This window comes from Diabrotica virgifera, chromosome 2, assembly GCF_917563875.1.
Source record: "Diabrotica virgifera virgifera chromosome 2, PGI_DIABVI_V3a".
NCBI classification, from domain to species: domain Eukaryota; kingdom Metazoa; phylum Arthropoda; class Insecta; order Coleoptera; family Chrysomelidae; genus Diabrotica; species Diabrotica virgifera.
In genome coordinates, this window is record NC_065444.1 from 132366200 (window position 1) to 132390607 (window position 24408).

Genomic DNA, 24408 nt, shown 5'->3' on the forward strand with positions numbered 1-24408 from the left:
ATAAAATATTTTTAATAAAAAAGATGCGGGGTGACAAAGTTGAAATTTAGAAATTATTTTTTGTAGTATTTGAGAAATTTTGGATGTATGATCGTAAACATTTGCATCATGCACCGTGTTGTTGGTATATTGCAAAATATCCAAGCTTCATTATTTTGTCCGAAGTCCCAAGATGTGCTTCAATTAAACAAGCTTCCTATAATAACAATACAAAATAAAATCCACCGTTTTCAGATCGTCCGGAAAAATGCTTTAACTTTTATTTTGAGGCCAATACGATTCTACTAGGTACTGTTTGTTTAAATTCTTTGCATACATTTTACACAACCATCCAATAATTAGACCCTCTAGTTATATTTTAGAATAGTTTGTCTTTTTATCAGCAATATTCCTGGATTATTACCATCTCAGCAAAAACTGTCGAAACAAAGGCCCGCAGCATATTTGCATTAACTGTTGCAAACTTTAGTATTAATTACATCCGTGTAGTATAAGCCCGGAGGAAATTTCAAATTTTGTCTTTCGGGAACGTGTTGGCAATAAATAAATTCTCTTCAAACAAGTCTGGAATCGTTAAACTTTAAAACAACACAGTTTAAAATGCTTAAAACGGACGAGTAAGCTAAATAAATAATTGTACCTTTTTATGCGCTTTGTATAATGGTAAGGGAGCCCAAGCGGGGATTTTTGCAGTTACTCAAACGAGTCAGATTTTTACATGGGGAGAAACCTTGTACCTCTACCATATATTGGCTCTTAATGCAGGGGAGTTCGTTAAGGGAGCCGAAAAAAAATCTCTACTTCGTAAAACTCGAAATCGTCAGATTAAGATAAGCTAAGTACCTGCAAAATAGTGTATATTTCAAAAATCTGACGATTTGAGCAGAGCGTAAGGAAATGGGTGAGTCCCAAAGTTTCACAAGAAAAATGGGAATATTTCGCGAAATGAATGACATATCGAAAAATTAAAAAAGAGGTGCTCCATATTTTCAAACATCTATCAAATGATACCAAACACGACTTCCCACGCAGAGAGGTGGGGGGTAAATTTAATATTTTAAATACGAATCCCGCGATATTTCGCGAATTGAACATCAGACCGAAAAACTTAAAAATACACTTTTATTCAACATTTTTGAAAAATCTATCGAATGGCATCAAACACGACCCCCACGGAGGTGTTGTAGAGGTTACTTTAAAATCTTAAATGTGAGCCCCATTTTTTATCGCAGATTTGGATTCCTTACGTAAAAATAAGTAACTTTTATTCGAGACATTTTTTTCGAATTAGGGATAGATGGCGCTATAATCTAAAAAAACGATTGTTGGAAATGGAAAATTAAATTAAAAATGGAAAGTCCCCACTAAAATGGAAAACACAATGTCTTCGTTAGCAATTCTGCAAATAATTCCATTTTATAACACAAAACAAAAAATTGTACACATTAACTTTTACCAAATTAATAATTTTTTTTTTTATTTAGCTAATGCCTCGACAACTAATGGCCATTGGCATGGTAGGTACGGTAATTTTGAACAGTTAGGTACCTAGTGTCATGTGTAGTGTGTGTGTTGAGTAAGTGTCTTGTTACTTTGCAAAGTCGACGTCATTGTCTTTGCAAAGAGACGCTAATTGTATCCGAACGTCTGCGGTCCCTCCGGTGAGTACCGATCCCACAAGGACAGAAACTATATTCATTTACTAATTTATAATAAATGAACAATTTTTGACCCTGGTGAGATTTGAACCCACAACCTTTCGGATTTTTTCGATCCAAAGGCAGGCGCTCTTACCACTGAGCCACGGAGGGGGTTAAATTAATAATTTATTCACTATATATAATCGTAAAGAAGCATGATTTTTTTTTTAATTAGAAAAATATGTATGTGTGTTTAAATATGTATATGTATGTGTGTTTATACAGGGTGTAACAAAAATACAGGTCATAAATTGAATCACATATTCTGGGACCAAAAATAGTTCGAATGAACCTAACTTACTTTAATACAAATATGAACACAAAAAAAGTTATAGCCCTTTGAAGTTACAAAATGAAAATCGATTTTTTCGAATATATCAAAAATTATTAGAGATTTTTTATTGAAAATGGATATGTGGCATTCTTATGGCAGAAGCATCTTAAAGAAAAATTGTAGTGAAATTTGTGTTCCCCATAAAAATTTTATGGGGGTTTTGTTTCCTTAAACCCCCCCAAACTTTTCTGTACGTTCCAATTAAATTATTATTATGGTACCATTAGTTAAATTCAATACTTCTAAAACTTTTTTGGCTCTTAGTATTTTTTCGATAAAGCAGTTTTTATCGAGTTGCGGCTTCTTTTTTAATATGTTTACATAAAAATTTTATGGGGGTTTTGTTCCTTTAAACCCCCAAATGTTTGTGTACGCTCCAATTAAACTATTACTGTGATACCATTAGTTAAACAAAATGTTTTTAAAACTTTTTTGCCTCTTTGTATTTTTTCGAGAAGGCAACTTTTATCGAGATATGACTTCTTTTTTAATACGGTTCAAAATATACCTAAAAATGTAAATCATACATAAATTTTTATATTATTACGAAGTCTCCGTAATCGTACTTAACCATATACAAATATGATTTAATTGGAACGTACACAAAAGTTTGGGGGGGCTTAAAGGAACTAAACCCTCATAAAATTTTTATAGGGTGTCCAAATTTCACTATAATTTTTTCTTAAGATGCTACTGTCATAAGAATGCCATATGTCCATTTTCAATAAAAAATCTTTAATAGTTTTCGATATATTGGAAAAAATCGATTTTCATTTTGTAACTTCAAAGGGTTGTAACTTTTTTATATACACATTTGTACTAAGGTAAGTTAGGTTCAATCAAACTATTTTTGGTCCCAGAATATGTGATTAAATTTATGACCTGTATTTTCGTTACACCCTGTATATGTGTACGTATATGTGTGCATATATATCTAAGTACAATATATTTTTATTATGTTAGTTAACTATATGTAAATGTTTTATAGTTATACCATAATAGGACAGGACTATTTATAATGACTCAAAATTCAGTTGATTATTTCATTCATAGGAGATTCTGACCAATAGAAAGCTACAGAAATCTGAATTAAATCGATAATTTTTTATAATCTCCCGTCGTTAAGTATATTACGTCAGATGCCCTTCGTTGCTACGAAAAAATACATTCAGTGACATTAATGACAATTAATGTTTTAAAAATTATAAAAATGATGACTTTCAATCGTCAAATATTTATAAAAACTGTGTGTTTAATGGTACTTACATAAATAAATTACAATAAAATTTTGGTTTTGAACAGTTTTATTCATGAAATAATCGCAACAAATTGCACTCGACCTCTGAAATTAATATAGAATTTCAGAGCTCTTGTGCAATTACTACTGATAATTCACAATATTATGTCTATCCATGGATATTTTTATATAAAAACTTTATGGTAGGGGAGCAAAGTATACTAAATATGCAGTCACCCGAGCATTATGGGGACATATTGTGTTGTGAAGAGTAGGTCCTAAAACCAAAAAGGACGTTAAGTAAAGATTTCCATTTTTTTTTATTTAATTTGAATAATAGAAAATAACTAGAATATAATATATGTAAATAATATTATAATTTGGCTAATTGGTTTTTACCAAAGCCAGCAAATTAAATAAAAAAAAAATGGAAAAATTTACTTACGTTTTTTTGGTTTTAGGACCTACTCTTCACAACCCAATAGGTCCCCATAACGCTCGAGTGACTGCACATTTAGCATACTTTGCTCCCCTACCATAAAGTTTTTATATAAAAATATCCTTGGATAAACATATGTATTGTGAATTATCAACTGAATTTTGGGTCATTATAAATAGTCCTGTCGCCAGTGGGGGTACAACGGCCTCCTTTATTTAGGTGGACTTACCCAAGTTTTTTTGATGTATTTTGACCCGAAGAACACGAATTTTTTGGGTAACAGTTGATCCGGATGTGGATAAGATTGTTATAAACAAAGAACTTGATTATTTACATAACAGCGATTTTTCGCAAAACAAAACATTTTTTTGCAATTTTTGGGTCATTCTAACCAAAAAATGTTCCTACAAGTTTTTTCGTAGGATGCATAGTTTTCGAGATAAACGCGGATGAACTTTCAAAAAATCGAAAAATTGCAATTTTTGAACCCGAATAACTTTTGACTAAAAAATAAAGTAGCAATTCTGCTTACCAGATTTAAAAGTTCAAGTCAAATTATACCGGTTTTGATTATTTCCATTGCTAAAAATTATTTTTTTTAATGTTAAACAAAGCTATAAACAATGTAAAATAGCTGTTATGTAATTCATCCGGTTCTTTGTTTATAACAATCTTGTCGACATCCGGATCAACTGTTACCCTAATAATTCGTGTTCTACGGGTCAAAATACATAAGAAAAACTTAGGTAAGACCATCTGAATAAAGGAGACCGTTGTACCCCCTCGCGACAGGACTAAAAAACAAAATTGTATCTAGAAATCATATCTACTTAACTTCACAAATTCAGAATAAAATGACCATAGCCAATTGTTAAGAGGGTGTAAATTATTCTAGTCTTTATTTTCCTAATTCATTATTAGGCAATTGTAAATTCAAATTATAAACTTACCATCATTTACCAAACTTACCAAATTTACATAAACTTGCCAAAAATCATTTTATAAACTTACTAGCTTAAAGATATTTTTAAATCTTGAGCAATATCTACAGAACTATACTCATTCAGCGTAACAAACTCCGAAAACCACGATATGGAACGAAGAATACTAAAGGTAGGCTCCGTAACACTACCAGGAAAAATTACTAACGAGGAAGTTAAAATGCCGTAAATCGGATGAAAATGGCAAAGCTCCTGAAGATGAGGAAATAACAAAAGAAGAGATTACAGAAAATTAAATAAAATAAATGTAATCAGATCGAATCGAGTGGAATCGAATTGAAGTGAATCGAATATAATAGAATATACAGTGACGACGTTTGAGTTGGAATAAATTCATTATCTCGAGAATGAGCGAATTTGGAGAAAAATCCTGAGAGAGGTCGATTTTTGTTTTTAAATTATGACTTCTTGGCATATACAGGGTGATTGATTAGTAGGGTAAAGCTCAATAGCTCCGCTATAGTAGTAGATAGCAATAAAAGTTAATAACAAAAATTTTAGCGACCTTTGAGCTTCACATTACAAAATTAGTTAGAATGTTACAGGGTGTTCCATAACACAGTGGCAGGCCTAACTTTTTTTTTTAAATGGAACACCCTATATTTTATTTTAAATTCGAAATCCTGTTAACTTCTCCATCACAAAAATATAAAGGTTTGTAATGTTATACAGGGTATTTACAACGTTATAACCAATTTTGTATGAAAATCGTAACAAGTTCAACTCCCTGTATAAATAAAAATAAGCAAAACAACAATGGTTTGTTAATGCCATATTTTTTAACGTATTGTCAAAATTTTCCAGAATGGTCGATATTGCTAATTTTCTTTATATCAAATACAGGGTGAGTCAAAACGCAAGTACATTATTTTCTCAGTAATGTTAAATGAAACACCCTGTATTTTATATCATTATTGAAAAGCAACATTAACGTACTTTAATTTTTATGTAACATTCCCTGTGCCCAAATTTATTAGTTTTCGAGATATGTTCATTTTTCAGAGCAAATTATTTTATGTGTTTAAATTTATCTAAATTTTAAGTAAGCCATGACTGAATTGACAATTGAAGATTACCGATTATCAATCCGGTAGTCAATGTAACACTGTAGCAAATAAAGAAATAAAAATAATTTATTAGTAATACATTTTACAAACAAAAACACAACCACAACATACAACATTTTTGAAACAATTAAAAACTATCTTTTTATGCAAATGCAACAAATAAACAAAGAAAATTGGCAATAAATTTTACAAAAAAACACACAAACACAAAATACAATATTTTGTGAAGACAATTAAACACTACTTTTGTATGTAAATGTAACAATTTAACAAATAAAGAACGAAACATAATTTATCAGTAATACATTTTGCAAAAAAACATGTTTGAAAAAATTAGAAGCTACTTTTAATAAAATATTTTTAATATTTAATTACATAAGGTGTTCAAAATTATCTCCTAACACATTTATGTACGCCTAAAAACGATCATTGAATGAGCTAGTTACTCTACGGAGCATTTGTAAATTAACACATCGAAATACACTTTGTATTCTACTTTTCATCTCATCCCTTGTTATTGGAGGTATTTTATAAACTTCATTATTAACGTAACTCCAAAAAAATCAGTCCAGTTTATTAAATTCTGGTGATTTGGGTGGCCACGCTACTGGTCCATTGAAAAATGAAAATATCTCGAAAACTAATAAATTTAGACATAGAGAATGTTATCTAAAAATTAAAGTACGGTAATGGTACTTTTCAATAGTGATATAAAATACAGGGTATTCCATTTAAAATTACTGACAAAATAATGTACTTGCGTTTTGACTCACCCTGTATTTGATATAAAGAAAAGATTCGAGTTTAAAATAAAATATAGAGTGTTCCATTTAAAAAAACATAACTTTGGTCTGCCACTGTGTTATCTAATACCCTGTAACATTCTAACTAATTTTGTAATGTGAAGCTCAAAGGTAGCTAAAATTTTTGTTATTAACTTTTATTGCTATCTATTACTATTGCGGAGCTATTGAGCTTTACCCTAGTAATCAATCACCCTGTATATCATACTAGTTGCGTCATCCATCTGAGCGTGATAACGTAATCGATGAGAGTGGTTTTTAAATGAGAGTGGGGGTCATGTGATAGCTCATTTGAAAGGTTGTTTAATTCTCTATTCAGTAATATACACGTTAACATAATTATTTATACAGGGTATTCAAAAAATTAATTTTGAATTAAATTAATTGAGGCAAAAAGAAGAATGTATGTAATTTATTTAATTCAAAATACATTTTAGTGCTGTCAGAAAACAGAAAGAAATGCTTATTTGACAAAAAATATTGTTTTCGCTTAAATTCAATGTTAAAGCTGCAACCCACTTATCTCTTGACAGTTTGAACATTGAATTTAAGCGAAAAGCAACGTTTATTTGTGAAATAAACGTTTTTATCTGTTTTCTGACAGTAGTAAAATGTATCTTGAAATAAATAAATTGCTTAAATTCTTCTTTTTGTGTCAATTAATTTAATCAAAAAAAATATTTTTGGTCACCCTGTATATATAATTAGGTTATTGTTTATATTACTGAATATAGAATTTAATAACCTTTCAAATGAGCTATCACACGACCCCTACTCTTATTTGAAAAAATTATCGATTACGTCATCACGCCCGCATGAATGGCGTCACTAGTATGATATATATGCCAAAAAGTCATAATTTAAAAACTAAAAATCGACCTCTCAGCATTTTTTTCTAAATTCACCCATTCTCGACATAATGAATTTATTCCAACTCAAACGTCCTCACTGTATAAGAAATATTCACTTCTGTCGGTACTTGTCGGTACTCCACAAGTGTTACGATCTCTTTTTTGTTCCCTTTAATACTGTCAACGCCAGTTATCTTAGCGAGGCGCACAAACCCAAAATTGCTTAGTGGCTTAGGTTGTGGTCATTCTCTTCCCAGTTATCAGGTGCGTAACAATTAAGGGTATTATAAGGATAATAATGCTTGAGGTCAATGGTGTGTATGCCGAGGGCCTTTGGCCCGAGGGATATACGTTGACCGAAAGCGTTATTATCCATAATACCCGTGGTGCCTTCAACGTTTAATGTCCGACTAAATATTCTTTATATCCAAAAAATTTGATTGAATTTTGAATTATTTGGTTTTCAGTAGTAATTCCACAAGAGCTCTAAAATTATCGAATTTTTCCCGAGTGACACTTTGACAGTTTTAATTTCACGACCCGAAGGGAAGTAAAATTATGTCAAAGTGGCACGAGGGAAACAATACCATAATAATTTTAGAGATCGAGTGCAATTTGCTGCGATTATTTCATGAATAAAACTGTTCGAAACCAAAATTTTAGTGATTTATTTATAAGTACAAATTACTACAATTAAACACAAAGTTGTTATATATATTTGACGGTTGAAAGTCATCACTTTTATAACTTTTAAAACAGTAATTGTCATTATTGTCACTGAATATATTTTTTCGTAGCAACGAAGGGCATCTGACGTCATATACTTGACGACAGGATATAATCAAAAATTATCGTATATAATATCACAAGAGAGAAAATTTTGCCGGCAATATTTTCGACTGGTATGAAAGTTTGTTGCCTGGCAATTTTCGCGAATTAAATTTTGACTTAAATCACGAGACGTCAGTCGAGTGATTTTGTCAAAATTTCATAAGCGAAAATTACCAAAAGGCAACGAACTTGAATGAAACCAGGAGAAAATTCTGCCGGAAATAATTTTCTCTCGAATGATATTCGACAAGACTATTTCACGAGATAATTAATGCACCATATCAACGAAATATAATATTTATTTCTTTATTTATTTATTTATCTTTATTTATTATCTGTCATAATTTTGTCGCTGAGATTTCACGTCGTTAAGGAGTTTTGTCAGTAGGAAACGAAGCGTTGCTATGCCGTTTTATCAGTTAAAAACAGTCTAGTCAAATAGTCAGTAGTAATTGCACAAGAGCTCTAAAATTATTGAATTTTTCCCGAGTGAGACTTTGACAGTTTTAATTTCACGAGCCAAAGGCGAGTGAAATTATGTCAAAGTGTCACGAGGGCAAAAATTCTATATTAATTTTAGAGTTCGAGTGCAATTTGTTGCGATTATTTCATGAATAAAACTGTTCAAAACCAAAATTTTATTGTAATTTATTTATGTAAGTACAAATTAGTAGTACAATTAAATACAAAGTTTTTATAAATATTTGACGATTGAAAGTCATCACTTTTATAATTTTTAAAACATTGTCATTAATGTCACTGAATGTATTTTTTTCGTAGCAACGAAGGGCATCTGACGTAATATACTTACCGACGGGCAATTATTAAAAATTATCAATTTAATTCAGATTTCTGTAGCTTTCTATTGGTCAGAATCTCCTATGAATGAAATAATCGGGTATGATATCACAAGAGAGTGAGAATAAATTGAAAATAGTGCGACAGTTTTTCGAAAATTTGTTGTCTGGGAATAGACACTGAATCAGCTTGAACTTTAATTTGATTGTTAGCAAGACATTTTAAAATATATTTACCTGGAGTTATCTGCTGTAGTAATTCCTGTAGTGGTTTGATGCGCTCAACATTTTGTATAAATATGGGTGGTGGCTGTTCCTCTCTTCAGTCTTCCAACGTTACAACTTATTCACGAAATGTATCATCTTCAAGTGCTCGTATCTGTTAGATGTATGAACAGTTTTACTCAGCCAATAATCATTGAGTGTAGCTTGTTTGTTTTTTTTTCAAATCAGGACTGTCGTCTTTGCGTTGACGTTTATTGTGGTGGACTGCTACCCATTCACCATCACTTTTTGCTACATCTGCATCTGGGAGATGTTCTTGCGGTTTATCTATTTGAAAATTTGATAAATGTGATTGTAGATCGTTGTTGCATGTTTTGACTATTTTCTGCTGTTCATCTAGTGGATTGGAACTGTCTTTTTGAGTTCTTACAGGTGGAGGAGTTCGTGCTAAGCTGTTTCTTCTAATTGCTGGATTTATGTCCTCACTGAATGGATAACTAATAGATTGTTCCCGGTTATCGTGTTGGTAACTCATAGTTTTCCACTAGTTATAGCTAGGAATTTTTAAAACATTCCGATATATTTTGATAATATACTGGCCTATTTTCTTTATATTTAGGTATATTTATGTTGATAAACTTAGTAATTAGATTTGTAAGAATTACTTACTGGATAATTATTTTAACATTAAACACAAACAATTTTTTTGGCTAACGATGGATTTATACTACATACAATATGATAAGATAATAATTAGACAAATTGCTTCTTAATTACATGTGTTCAGCTTGTAGGTTCTTAACAGACTGGATATTTTCGAAATATCTGGATATCGACTGGATATCGAAACAATTCGATAATAATTTTAGAGATCGAGTGCAATTTGCTGCGATTATTTCATGAGTAAAACTGTTCGAAACCAAAATTTAAGTGATTTATTGATAAGTATAAATTACTACAATTAAACACACAGTTGTTATATACAGGGAAACCTCTGGTTTTCTTTGATTACGGCTAAATTATGGGATATACAAAAAAATGTTTTGAACAAAATTAATGTATATCGAAGCCGTCTATAATTTAAAATTATTTTAGATTATACAGGGTGAGTCAGAACGACGGTAGGAACCAAAGTTTTGTTTTTTTTTTAAATAGAACATCCTATATATTAAATCATTTTTGAATATATTTTTTATAAATATTAAGAATTTATATAAGGTATTATAGGCCTAAAGTTAACAATTTTCGGAATATTTACACTTTTATTGAGAAAAATGGTAATATTCAAAGGGCTGTGAATTAGGTTTTCAAAGTAATAAAAATTTTAATAGCATGTCAAAGTTTTTTTAGTATACTGTTATTTTTAAATAAATTAACATATTTGACATATATCCATAAAAATATACAGTCTGATCATTATTTGCAAATACAAAATTTTCTCATTATTTTTAAATGGGACACCCTGTATATTAGTATTGCCTTTTGTAGTCAATATTATAACCTTTCTTTGGTATAAGGTTGTATGTACCTAGCATGTTTCGTTTTGTAGATATTTAAAAAAACTATAGATTTTACGTTTTTCCGGATTTTTATTAAAAAATTTTTTTGCAAAAAAAAATAATTATAATCTGATTTTTCAAACATACATTAAAATATCAAATATGAAAATAAAAACGTAATTAAAGATTAAAATAAATCGTATAATAGTACCATTCAATTGAATTTAATAACTTAAAATTATTTTACAAAAAATATTGTATCATATTAATGAATGCATAAATTAGTTACTAAATTAAATAAACATCCAAATTTGATATCTATCCTAGTAATTTTTCTACCACAGCAACTTTCTTGTACCAAATTATTTGCTAGTTGTATTGTATTTACGAGTAAGATCAGTTAAACTTTTAATTTACTGTTTTAAATTTACTTACATCTTGAGAACATAATAATTATAAAGTATGCTTTGAAGCAAATGAATGTTAGATGTATCAGCCAAATTATTTATTAATATAAATAGTATTAACTGGTGTCACAAAAGCTGGTAATACTTTTGTAGTTGAAATTATTGTAACAATTTTTTATATTTTTAATTTTAATTTTTCAACCGAACAATTGGTGGATATGACATTTGTTTTGGGCGAAACCATTAGAAATTATTACCAGCTTTTGTGACATGACTACATAGATACTATTTACTTCATAATAATTATCCTTCTATAACGTTCATTTGTTTCAAAGCATACTTCATACGTTCTCAAGATGTAGGTAAATTAAAAAGTTATTAACTGATCTTACTCGTAAATACAATTTAACTATCAAAATTGGGTACAATAAAGTTACTAGGGTAGAAAAATTTCTAGGGTAGATTTTAAAATTGGTTGTTTAATTTAATAATTAATATATCCATATTAATTACTTATTAGTATGGTAAAATATTTTTTGTAACATATTAAAGTTATTAAATTCAAGTTGCACTTGCATACGTTTTATTTTACCCTTTAATTACGTTTTTATTTTTATCTTTGATATTTTAGTGTATGTTTCTAAAATCAGATTATATTTTTTTTTGCAAAAAATGTAATTAAATTTATCAGTAGTAATTGCACAAGAGCTCTGAAATTATTGAATTTTTCCCGAGTGACACTTTGACAGATTTAATTATGTCAAAGTGTCACGAGAGCAAAAATTCTATATTAATTTCAGAGGTCGAGTGCAATTTGTTGCGATTATTTCATGAATAAAACTGTTCAAAACCAAAATTTTATTGTAATTTATTTATGTAAGTACCATTAAACACACAGTTTTTATAAATATTTGACGATTGAAAGTGATCACTTTTATAATTTTTAAAACATTAATTGTCATTAATGTCACTGAATGTATTTTTTCGTAGCAACGAAGGGCATCTGACGTAATATACTTAACGACGGGAGATTATCAAAAATTATCGATTTAATTCAGATTTCTGTAGCTTTCTATTGGTCAGAATCTCCTATGAATGAAATAATCGCGGATATAAAATATCCGCGAAACGTAAAATCTATAGATCTTTTTTAAATATTTACAAAACCAAACATGCTATGTACATACAACCTCATACCAAAAGAAAGGTTGTAATATTGACTACAAAATGCAATATTAATATATAGGGTGTTCTATATAAAAAAAAGAATGTGTGTGTACTTTGTACGCACGTAAGAAGTTATACTTCTATTATATGATTTAAACGAAATTAATATACTTTTTATTTATATTTTGTATAAATATTAAACTAATTTATACTTACTACTTCTCAAACATTTTTATTAGAACAGTGCCAAAAATTAAAATAATAAAAGAATAAAACACACACAAACACATTAAACAAGCCACAAATGATGTCTGAACATTAATTGTCGAAAATTTTTTTAACTAAATACGTATTTTCTGAAAATACAATTATATAATAAATATACTTACAATCATAAAATGTATTAAAAAAAAAAACAAAAAGGAAAGTTTCTATTGGGACTCGAACCAGCGCTGATAAGCGCGGTTGGTATTGGAATTCATTCGGCTTCAACGCTTAGCCACGGACACTATGTGTCATTATTTACGAAAATCGACTAACTAAACGGATTAAACTTGTGATATTTCGATATTTTGAAAATTGATCAAATTATTTTAATTTTGAATTGAAATGATTTAGAATTAAAAAAATACAACAAAACATAGAGTAAGAAAATAATATATTAGGTGAATATTGATAGAAATTTTGATGGTAATCAAATTATATAAATAAAAGTATTACATACTATGTATTTTGGCAGATCAAATAGGTAGGTTTATACCCATGATACATTAACAATTATTACGTACCTGTTGCTTTTAAAAACTATTTAAAAGTCACTACAATATTATAAACTTTTTTGTTTCTGTCCTCACAACAATAAAACTAATATATTATACATTTGTTTACCTTTACCTTTACCTCCAAACCACAGCTGTCCTACAGCTGCGATATTGGATAATTTTTGACATGTCATTTGAATATCCAATCAGAACAAAGTTATAATGCGTATGCGCCGGGCTGATAGGTTTTAACATATAAAAATTCACCCTCTATCGCCGGTAAAGAAGTATAACTTCAAAAATGAGAAAATTTTGTATTTGCAAATAGTGATCACACTGTATATTTTATGGCTAAAAGTAAAAGATATTAAATTATTTAAAAATTATACTATATTATAAAAACTTTGACCTACTACTTAAATTTTTATTACCTTGGAAACATAATTCACAGCCCTACAAATATTACCATTTTTCTCAATAAAAATGTAAATATTTCGAAAATTATTAACTTTAGGCCTATAAGACTTTCTACAAATTTTTCATATTTTAAAAGAATTTATTCAAAAATCATTTAATATATAGGGTGTTCCATTAAAAAAAAACAACTTTGGTTCATACCGTCGTTCTGACTCACCCTGTATAATCAAAAATAATTTTAAATTATAGACGGTTTTGATATACATTAGTTTTGTTAAAAACATTTTTTTGTATATCCCATAGTTTAGCCGTAATCAAAGAAAACCAGAGGTTTGGCGCACCCTGTATACATATACTTGACGGTTGAAAGTCATCACTTTTATAACTTTTAAAACAGTAATTGTCTAATGTCACTGAATGTATTTTTTCATAACAACGAAGGGCATCTGACCTAATATACTTGACGACGGGATATAATCAAAAATTATCGGGTATAATATCACAAGAGAGTGAGAATAAATTGAAAATAATGCGACAGTTTTTCGAAAATTTGTTGTCTGGCAATAGATACGAGAGCCCGCAGGGCTCGAGTGGCTATTGCCCAATGACAACAAATTTGAGTAAAAATTAAGCATTATTTTCTTATTTATTCTTACTGTCGTGTGATATTCGTAAGAATATTTTTTAATACGTATATTATGGATATTTTCTTTTTTTTTAACATCCAATGTTTATTGCAATCTGTCTCATTACAAACAATAAGCAATACATATAGTTATTGAAAAATAACCTAGATGGAAGCCGCCCAGTGGCGAGCACTCAGTAAGACATATAAGATTATAATTTTAAAATAAGACATAACAATTACTTGGAACATAATACATAGATAAAATGTTGTATATTTGACAGTTCAGACAACAAATTTGATTATTAAAAGTCTAAGAAACATGAGTAAAAAATGCGAAAGAAGTTTAAAAAATTACTGAAGCTAAAACAAGATTATTTCACTGCACTATGACACTGCACTCTGTTGTTGCTCTGATGTTCAGATGTACTAGAGGTCCAAAGGGTCAGGTCTTTTTAATCTTCTTTCATGAGAAATGTTGAGCAGGTCCGTGGCGAGCGGATTTGGATGGCAGGATAGTCTGGTCTTGTATCTAGAATTTACAGCAGATATTGCTTCGCTAACAGTTGGTAGCTGTAGGTCGTGGTGTAATCTTTGGTTCGTAACATACCAAGGGGCATTGCAGATCTGGCGCAACACTTTTGATTGGAACCGTTGAAGTTTTTGAATGTTGGTATTACTTTCTGTTCCCCATATTTGTGCTGCATATAGCCATACCGGTTTTAAAATACATTTACAAATCATCAGTTTGTTCTCCAGGCTAAGATTTGATTTTCTACTCATGTACCAATACATTTTCCTGTAGATTAAGCTGAGTTAAAGACGTTTCTTCCAGATGTGTGTGCCCCAATTAAGGTTACTATCTAAATGAATTCTCAGGTATTTTACGGCGGTATTGAGTGGTAGTGGAGTGTTATTTATAGAAACCGGAGGCGCGACACCTTTTTTTAAAGTAAATGTTATTTGTGTGGATTTTAAACTATTGACTTGTACTCGCCACAGTTTCAGCCAGTTCTCTAGTTTATTCAGATGATTTTGCAATACCTCGGATGCTTATGTTGCTATAGGATTTGAAGCCATTATAACTGTGTCATCCGCATATGTAGCAATTGTTGTATTAATGGTGGTTGGAAGATCCGATGTGTATATTAAGTAGAGTGTTGGTCCTAATATGTTTCCTTGTGGAACTCCAGAACACATTGGAAACAGGTTAGTAATTTCCCCTCCTCTTTTGACTTGAAAAAATCTATCTGTGAGATAGGATCTTAATAGTGAACTTACGGGATAAGGAAATATGGATTTAATTTTGGAGATAAGACCTACATGCCAAACTTTGTCGAATGCCTGTGAGACATCTAGAAATGCAGCTGTACAGTAATTTTTGTGTTCGAGCGAATTTCTTATAGTTTTTACTACCCTATAAATTTGCTCGATGGTACCATGTTGTTTCCTAAAGCCAAACTGATAGGTAAACCATTGTTGCTATCTAATGTAGGCTCTAGTCTTCTCAGGAAAAGCCGCTCGAATACTTTGGATATAATAGGCAACAAGCTTATTGGACGATATGAAGATACTTCCGCGTGATCCTTATTAGGTTTTGGGATTAGAACAATTTGAGCTACTTTCCATTGGAGTGGAAAGTAACCTGTTTTTAATATTGAATTAAATATATAAGTAATTAAACTTACACCTTCGTTGTTTAGATTTTTTAGTACCAAGCTAGGTATTATATTATATCCAGGTGACTTCTTATTCTCCAGATTATCAATTACTTCTTTAACTTCAGATTTCTTGAAAATTTTAATAGGCGGTGCCATTTGATAAGGTGCGTTTATGACTTCATGAATATCTTCTTCTTCTTCAGCTGAGACTTCCCTCTGATGCGGTTGAAATACCTCGCATAAATGATTTGCGAAAGTATAAGCTTTATCTTTGTCAGTTTTAGCCCATGTGCCATTTGGTTTCCTGATTGGCATATTCATTTGTTCGTTGTCTCTAAGCTTTTTTGTTAGTTTCCACAGAGAATAATTTGTATCATCTGAAGGTGAGAGGTTCTTTAAATAATTGTTGATTCCATTGTCTTTATGCTGAATCAAGTTTCTTTTGAGTAATCTGCAAGCTTTATTAAAATTTGTTTTATCTTCTGGGTGCCTAGTGAGCTGCCACCTCTTTCTTAGTTTTCTTTTTTCCAGTATAAGTGTATTTATGTGAGCAGGATACGACTCGGAGTTGTGTGTGTAGGTAATTTCTGGGGTGGACGACCAGAATTCATTTTTATTATAATGTTTCTTTATTTCTCTATACGAATAGAATTCATTTTTATTAAAATGTTTCTTTATTTCTCTATAAAAACAAAAAATATCAGTGCTGGTTTTTATTACATAGAGAACTATTAATTGGAAAGCGAGTTTTCCTAGAAAAAAAACTGTCTATAGTAAACGAATAACACAAACCCCGTGATCTGTGTACCGTAAATCTTTTGTTCAACAATGAAAAACATATATACAAGTTCTTCATCGCTTGTCTTTTAATAAAGGCCGCAGCACCCGTTGTCCATCCGCCCTCCTTCCCTTTAGTATCTGTTTTAATAACAGTGAAAACTAAATATCATAACTCAAAATGCATCAGTGGTTCATAAAGGCGCATACATTTTATTAAAATAAAAACTTGATTTTTGCTCTGCACCACTGATTTTTATATTTTTCTCTCTTTTCAGGAAGGACGTAGTTAGCAAATACGAGTCCCTTTATCGTCACTGCAGACCGAGGGCTCTGGAAGCACTCAACTCAATGCCAGATTTGATGCATGCCACGCAACTCAAATCGAAAATTTTATTTTCAGTGGTTGTGGTAAGTTTTTATTTGATTTTCGGTAATGAACTCCTTCAGTAGATTTCCTTGGGGAGTAAAAAAGGAGACACGAAGTAAATGTGTGGGTTTGTGTTTAATGAGATTACTTATTTCTTAAGAGGATGGTTACGTATTTTCGGCTGCAATGCTATTCAAATGGGGATTCATTTTTTTCGAATCCTGAGAAAACTAATAAGTATTTTTGAAAAATTTAAACGCAGATTGAAAGACTACGTTATTAGCGAGGGCCGAAAGTCCCTGAGAACTTCTATAATGTTTATTTTAATAAGTTACAGGGGTGAAAAACTAAGAGAAAATGTAGTGTGATTTTTAATTTCAAATATCTCATTCTAAAGAAACTTCTTATATATTCTAAGGGACTTTTGGCCCTCGATAATAATTTAGTCTTTCATTTTGTGTTTAAATTTTTAAAAAATATTTATTAGTTTTTTCAGGATTCGAAAAAAATGGACACCATGTCCGTGGTGATATTTTCCAAATCGAACATTCGCTATCTTTGTCATACAACGCACTCAGTAGAATATAATGTTATGACAAGACTCAAGACAGTGACACGTAGAAAAGTGTCCGACCCGCTATTTTGATATAGCAGTTGATTCTGCTACTGCTTTTTAACGCTCTTACGATGATAATAAAATCAATCAAAGAGTTGTTTAGTAAATAGTATTGATAGTGTATTTGAAAAATAATAATTGATTTAAGGCGTACAATTAATAAAAAGTTATTTATTGTTTATATATTATTTATGTAAAATCCAAGTATTTCAAGTCATTAAAGTTCGTTGACGTTTACTTCAAATTTAGCAAATATTATGGAAAAATCTTTTAAAATAAAACTAGAATTTTGTTTTACATCAAAATGAAAATACATTTTCGCGCCACGTAATATTCATATCAGATCTTTTGTAGCTGGAATATTGTATGCGCCACTCATTTTTAAGGCAACGGTTTTTTATTCTTGTATCAGGAGTTTTTCAAAGTTATTTATAAATTAAATGTATGAAGTTGAATGCAATGTTCCTCTATTACTCGTTAAGCTTTATAAATGGTCACCTTTGTTGCATTATCTCCCAAATGATCTAGTGTCCATCGAGTGTACACTAGATTTTTTTCTATTCGAAATAGATTGAAAAAAAATATTGAGATGACCGGTAAATGAAGTCGGATTGCCCGTTGCCAGATCAAATTTAGCGTCGTAATCACTACAACTACATAAACCATTTCGGGAATAATCGTTAATTGGATTATACTTTTGTAGCTTAATAACTTCTAAAAGGCTTAACCGATTTTGATCAGTAAACATGAGTTTGAAACGTATTTACCAGTAGTATCTGATGGATCTAAGGTCAAGTATGATAACTGAAGCTATTACAGGAATTATTGAGCTTGAGAAACCATTTTTCCCGTAGAAAATAGATTTGATCATAATTTTGAAACCTATAACTTAAAAATTCGAATTTTCCCGGATATAACGTATACACCGTTAGATTCGTTCAGAGTCCTTCTACAAACTCTCAGTTATTGGCGCAATTCGTAGGTTGAAATTTTGAGTAATTGTCGAAAAACCAAAATTTTCAAAGTATAGTTTTTCAGTTTTTCGGCTATACTGAGCCGTGTGTATGTCTGATCCTGACGGCTTAGACACCATTTGAAATCTTAACTCAACGCTATTGATTTGGTGTATTTGTGGTTCTCCTGTCTCTTCTTGATCCGAAGATATATACCTCCAAAAAATATGCCGTTTTGTACCTACCAAGTTCTCTAGCTGGCTTATGGGTGGTCAAAAGTCACAAACTACACCGGTTCTGAATCGGCCCATATCCTCTCTTCAAACACAGAAAAAAAATTCAAATCGGTTTAACTTTCAAACACACATACATATCCACAAACATTTTCCCTTTTTTTAAATAAAAATTGAGACATAATTCTGAGCTCGGTAACTTTTGAATGGTATAACCGATTTTCAAAATTAGACATGCGTTGGAAAGGTAATTATCAGTACTATTAGAAGCCGTAAAGGCTGGACTTAAATTTTTGAAGTTTTTGGGAGTTTTTGGGAGTTTTGGGGACGAGAACGAAAAACAGACCCTAAATAGAAAGGGCCGTAAAATCCACACCCTTGGACCAAAATGGTCAATGGTTTCAAATCAGTCAGATTTAGAAAATCGAAAATTTCGTGTATATATAGTGTCGCGTGTAGGGGGGTGTTGGTGTGCGCCACTGGCGAGAACTGCCGTTCTCTGGTAATAGCTTTGTTTAATAAAGATAGTGATAAATGAATAAAAAATTATCAACTATTCTAAATGAAAAATAAGCCACAATTTAACTAAAAAATGATTTGATTAACGTTTCGACGTTCACATCGGATGTAGTTGTCAAAATACAAAATATGAATGTTCTTTTAATTATGTCAAGGATTATTATATTTAATAATCCTTTTTATGTCGATATTTTATGGAGTATTGTATCGAGATCGTATTGAAATCAATATCAATACGATATTTTTATAAGAAAGTATTGCCGATATGGATACTCGATACGATACTTCATTGGCATGACCAATACAATACTCAATACTTAAAAAGTATCGATATTGTATCGTGAAGCTCTAACTAAAGTAGGTATACTAGCAAATGATTTCTTGTTAAATTTATAATCGTTTATTTACAACTCATATTCGTTTTTAATTGATAGATTTAGGTTTATTTTTCTTTAAATAATTTTTTGAAAAACTAATCATAGTACGCTTAATTGGCTCCTTTGGCCAATTGTACTCTTTGTCAGTAATTTCATGGCATCGGAGCTTGTGCATTTTAAATATCTCCTCAGTTTTTATATTATTATACATGTACTAAGATATTGTTTGTTCGTCTGACACTTGCTACATTTCCATAATTCTAATGAAACAAAAATGTTAGCCAACTTGTTTCTATCTCTCCTGACGCTGTCCATCATAAATATAATAAGTGCGTTCGCGGGTGCCTGTCGGCGACTAGTCGGCGACAAATTAGCAGCAAAACGCATGCGCACTTTAAAATAATATAAATAATATCGCTTATAGATACATATACAAGGTATATTTACTAGGCTATTGATTATGTTCAATATAAGAGAGCTAAAAGGAACTACAACGTTAATGAGATTTTATTGTCTCATATGGTCAGCGAAGCTGTATATTTAAAAAAACCGCGGAGTGCTACCATTTAAATAGGTGCGTTTTTGAGAAATTTGCGAATTAGTCCCTAGGCTCAGGGTGAATTAGGGTGAGTTCTATTCACTTTTGGTACAAACACGTCTACAGAAAAATTGTTCCAGGTTAAATTTACTATCGAAATATCACATTTTAGTGTCAAAAATATTTTTTTTACAAAAAATATATTTAAAAGAAAAGCAAGAAAAAAACACCAAAGAAAGCAATTTTGTTTTTTGTCCCATAACTTTTTTCCTTGGGGATATAGGTATAGGTATTGCTTCATCGAAAAATAACTTCAGTCCTTTCTCTTTATAATGACGTTTAGTAGAAGTCACTAGGATTTATATTTTCCGAAATAGGATTTTTTAAAGTTCGCCCCTCACACCAGTTTTAGTGCCATTTCCCCATTATTTCGCAAACACTGTTCTGTAACTTTTTTTCTACGCATTTATAGGTGTATGTAATGGTACAGCTGGTTCCAAAAAAACTGATACGACTCTTAAAGCGTATTTTGTAGAAAATTGAGCAGTGTATTTTGAAGGATAAATACTTATTATTTACATACTGTCACTGTCACTGCAAAATCTTAAAATTTGTCAGATAACTTATTTTGCTCAACCTCAAAAAATGGTTCCACATACTAGCAAAGAACTAAAAGCAAGAATTGTAACGAAATTAGAAGATGGTTGGTCACTATCTGCCGTAGCGAACCATTTTAACGTAAGCAGAACAATAGTTTTTAATATTAATAAAAGATGGAGAGAACAAGAAACTCTCGAAAGAAAGCAAGGTTCTGGAAGACCAAAAATATCTACCGCTCATGAAGATCGTACGCTTTTTGAGAGATGAGAAGAGAATTCTTTTAATATATGATGCTGATATTTAAATTATTTTAATATATGAATTAACATGTAATCAGTTGTTTGTTGTTTGTTTGTTTATTTTATTATTTTTCTGTCATAATAAATATAATATAATGTCAGACCAAAAATACACTGCTCGAAATAATCAAATCTTAATAAGAGCCGTATCAGTTTTTTTTGGAACCAGCTGTACATTTAGTAGAAATAGAAGTCAATTACCTTTAAAATGGTCTATTGTATAAGGTTGTGCGACTACTTTTAAGCAAGTTATGCTTTTTCAAGGTTTTATTCTTTTAATGATTTTTGATATTTTTTATGATTATTGTTTCAAATTTCTTATTATGACTTTTTTTTCTTGTACATTTAGGTATATATATTGTGCAATAAAAAAAGATTATTTTCTTTACTTCAAAGTGGTGTACAGCAAAAAATTTTAGGACTATTTTTAAACAAGATATCCGTAGGATATCCAAGGGTATCCGTAACTTTTTTATTTTTTATTATTTTCAATTAGAAGAATATAGTTGCAAATTATAACATAATTTTTAATTCCAAATAACTTTTCTTAATAACACTTTTCGATATTGTGAAATATAAAGGCACTTCACTCTTGAGCGAAATTCATATTTTTTAACATAACTCGTACACTATTGATAAAATTTTATATCTGATGATTGCATCTCAGGTTTTAGATTATGCAGAGCATTTTTTTAAGAATAATTTTTTACATAAAGTTAATAATAAAAAAGAGCCCATATGGTTCCAGCTTAGTGGGACCTGTGGCATGTGTGTATGTCACATTTTGAGAACGCATATTAAAAATAGTCCTAGAATTTTTTACAATACACCATTTTAAAGCAAAGAAAATGTGCTTTCTTTTGTTGTACGATGTATACACCTAAATATACAATAAAAAAAGTTATAATGAGAAATTTAAACATAATCGAAAAATAAATCAAAAATCATTAAAAGTATACAATTTTCAAAAACCATATCTTGCTTAAATAAAGTCATACAGACTTCTACAATAGACCATTTTAAAAGTAATTTACTTTTCTTCTTACAAAATGTACCATTTCATATACCTACAGCTGCGTAGAAAAAAGTTACACAACAATGTTTGCGAAGTAACAAGGAAAATGGGTCACAATCGCTGTGAGTAGCGAAGTTTAAAAAATCATATTTTGGAAACCATAAACTATAGAGACTTCTACCAAACACCATTGTAAAGAAAAAGGATGGAAGTTTTTTTTCTGTGAAACAATGCCTATACCTATAACCCAATGGGAAAAAGGTATGGGGCAAAAAACAAAATTGCTATCTTTCCTGTTGTTTTCTTGCTTTTCTTTTGAATCTATTTTTGCAAAAAAAATATTTTTCACTTTGAAATTTAATATTTCAATATTAAATTTAACCTGGAACAATTTTCATGTGGACTTGTTTGTACCAAAAGTGCATAGAACTCACCCTAATTCGCCCTGTACCCAGGGACTAATTCACCTCTTTCTCAAAAATGCACCCCTTTAAACGGTAGCACTCCGCGGTTTTTTCATATTTAGAAGTCCATTGACTATATTAAACAAAAAAACTCCGTTAACGTTGTAGTTCCTTTCTATAATACATTATCAATAGCCTATACCTAGTATAATTTAATAATTAGTTAACGCAACTAATAATATATCATTTTATTTAGTTGAAATTTTATTACCAGTAATTAAAAAGAAAGAAGCATATCGCAAGTAGGCACTTGCATAATAAAAGATGAAGATGAAAGACACCGTGAAACTCGGAACGAGCTAGAAAGAATCATCTATAGCATGTAAAAATTTCACTATGAAAATATAAGAAAGACAGACGTCTGAAGGTAAATAGTAACATAATAAAAAAATAAGAAAAAAAATAAGAATTGACGGTTATTCAGTAGATACTAGAACAAGTGATTTATTTCAATTGTCTAAAATATTACACAAGTTTCGAGAAAGATTGATCGCAAAATTGGCAGGTTTTTAAAGTAAAAAAGAAGTGCAAAACGTCCCTTAACCAATTACGAATCCTTGAAATGAAAAGAAGATATTCGTGGGTCCAATGCCCAAACCACGAATGTGCAAATTTGTTGTTTTTCGCCTATGGGTACGGGTAACTATGTCTATTTTGAAAGTGATCAATGCCAATAGCACAAATGTGTAATAGCTATTTGTATAACAAGGGAGGAAAGTGCTACTTTTCCTCCCGAGAATGAAGTTTACTGCCCGACGCGTAGCGGAGGGCAGTAATCATTCAAGGGAGGAAAAGGCACTTTACTCCCATGTTATACATATGGTTTTTCCCCCTTCCTCAAATAACAAGTCATTTTTCATTTTTACTTCATTTATTTATGTAACTAACCAACAAAATTTATTAGAACTAAAACTAACAAATAGGTACAATATAACTGTCAACTGTCAAATATAAGTCAAATTATTAATGTAAACATTGTTAAATCAGAATAACAATTTACTGTTTTTTACCATTCTACAAAATATAGAGTGTTTTTAAATAAACGTTAAAATGTATAGATACTTACGTAATAGAAAATAGATATTGTACAGGGCGTCAATAAGTTATATTTCATGAATGAAATACCATGACGTCACTTTTACTTTTCCTCCCTAGGGAGGAAAAGTACAACTTTGCTCCATAAAATCAGGTCCGGAAAAGTATACTTTCGGTAGAGGTAGGTGGAAAACAAAATTACACACACACGTCAGCACCAAATGCTTGTTCCACGAAAGTGGTGATTTCGATTTTGCTTCTATGCGAAAAGAGCGAATGTGTCACATTTGTGATTTTGAAGTTGTAGTTTATATAGGTCGACACATTTGCCTACACGGTCGGGACTGTACCGAAAACTGATTGTAACTGGTTAATAGCCTGGTTCTGGCTATAGAGTCGCAGAATTGCCGCAAATAGACTTCTAATAGTTATTTATGAAACAGTTCGTGAAGTATGCTTGTCGCAAACGCACGCGTGTTTAGAGCTCGAGCGATAGCGAGATCGAGTAAGTTTGCAAAAAGTACTTCACACACAGTTTCATACATTATTTTATCTGCGATAAACAAATAAAAAAAACTGTAACTTTTCGTCACTGGAATTCATTTCTATTCTACAATTTTAAGACCTTTGACATTTAAAAATTCTAACTTCTTTCACCACCACAAAACTTTCAAAACTTTTGTTGTAATTTATTGCTCAAATGTCATCTCCATGACAACGCGAGTTAAGGATATTTGATTATAACGACAGAAATAGTTATACAGCACATGTCTATTCTTAATTCAGATAT

The 24408-nt window shown here is 30.5% G+C and overlaps 1 protein-coding gene across 2 annotated transcripts in view; it reads left to right on the forward strand.

The window, feature by feature from the left end:
* The window catches only part of LOC114330384 (uncharacterized), a 519460-nt gene that overhangs the window by 363512 nt on the left and 131540 nt on the right, over positions 1-24408 (forward strand). For both annotated transcript variants that reach the window (XM_050642801.1, XM_028279724.2), the window contains exon 5: positions 16878-17010. In XM_050642801.1, the coding sequence (XP_050498758.1) occupies positions 16878-17010 (133 nt within the window). The remainder of the gene's footprint in view (positions 1-16877; positions 17011-24408) is intronic.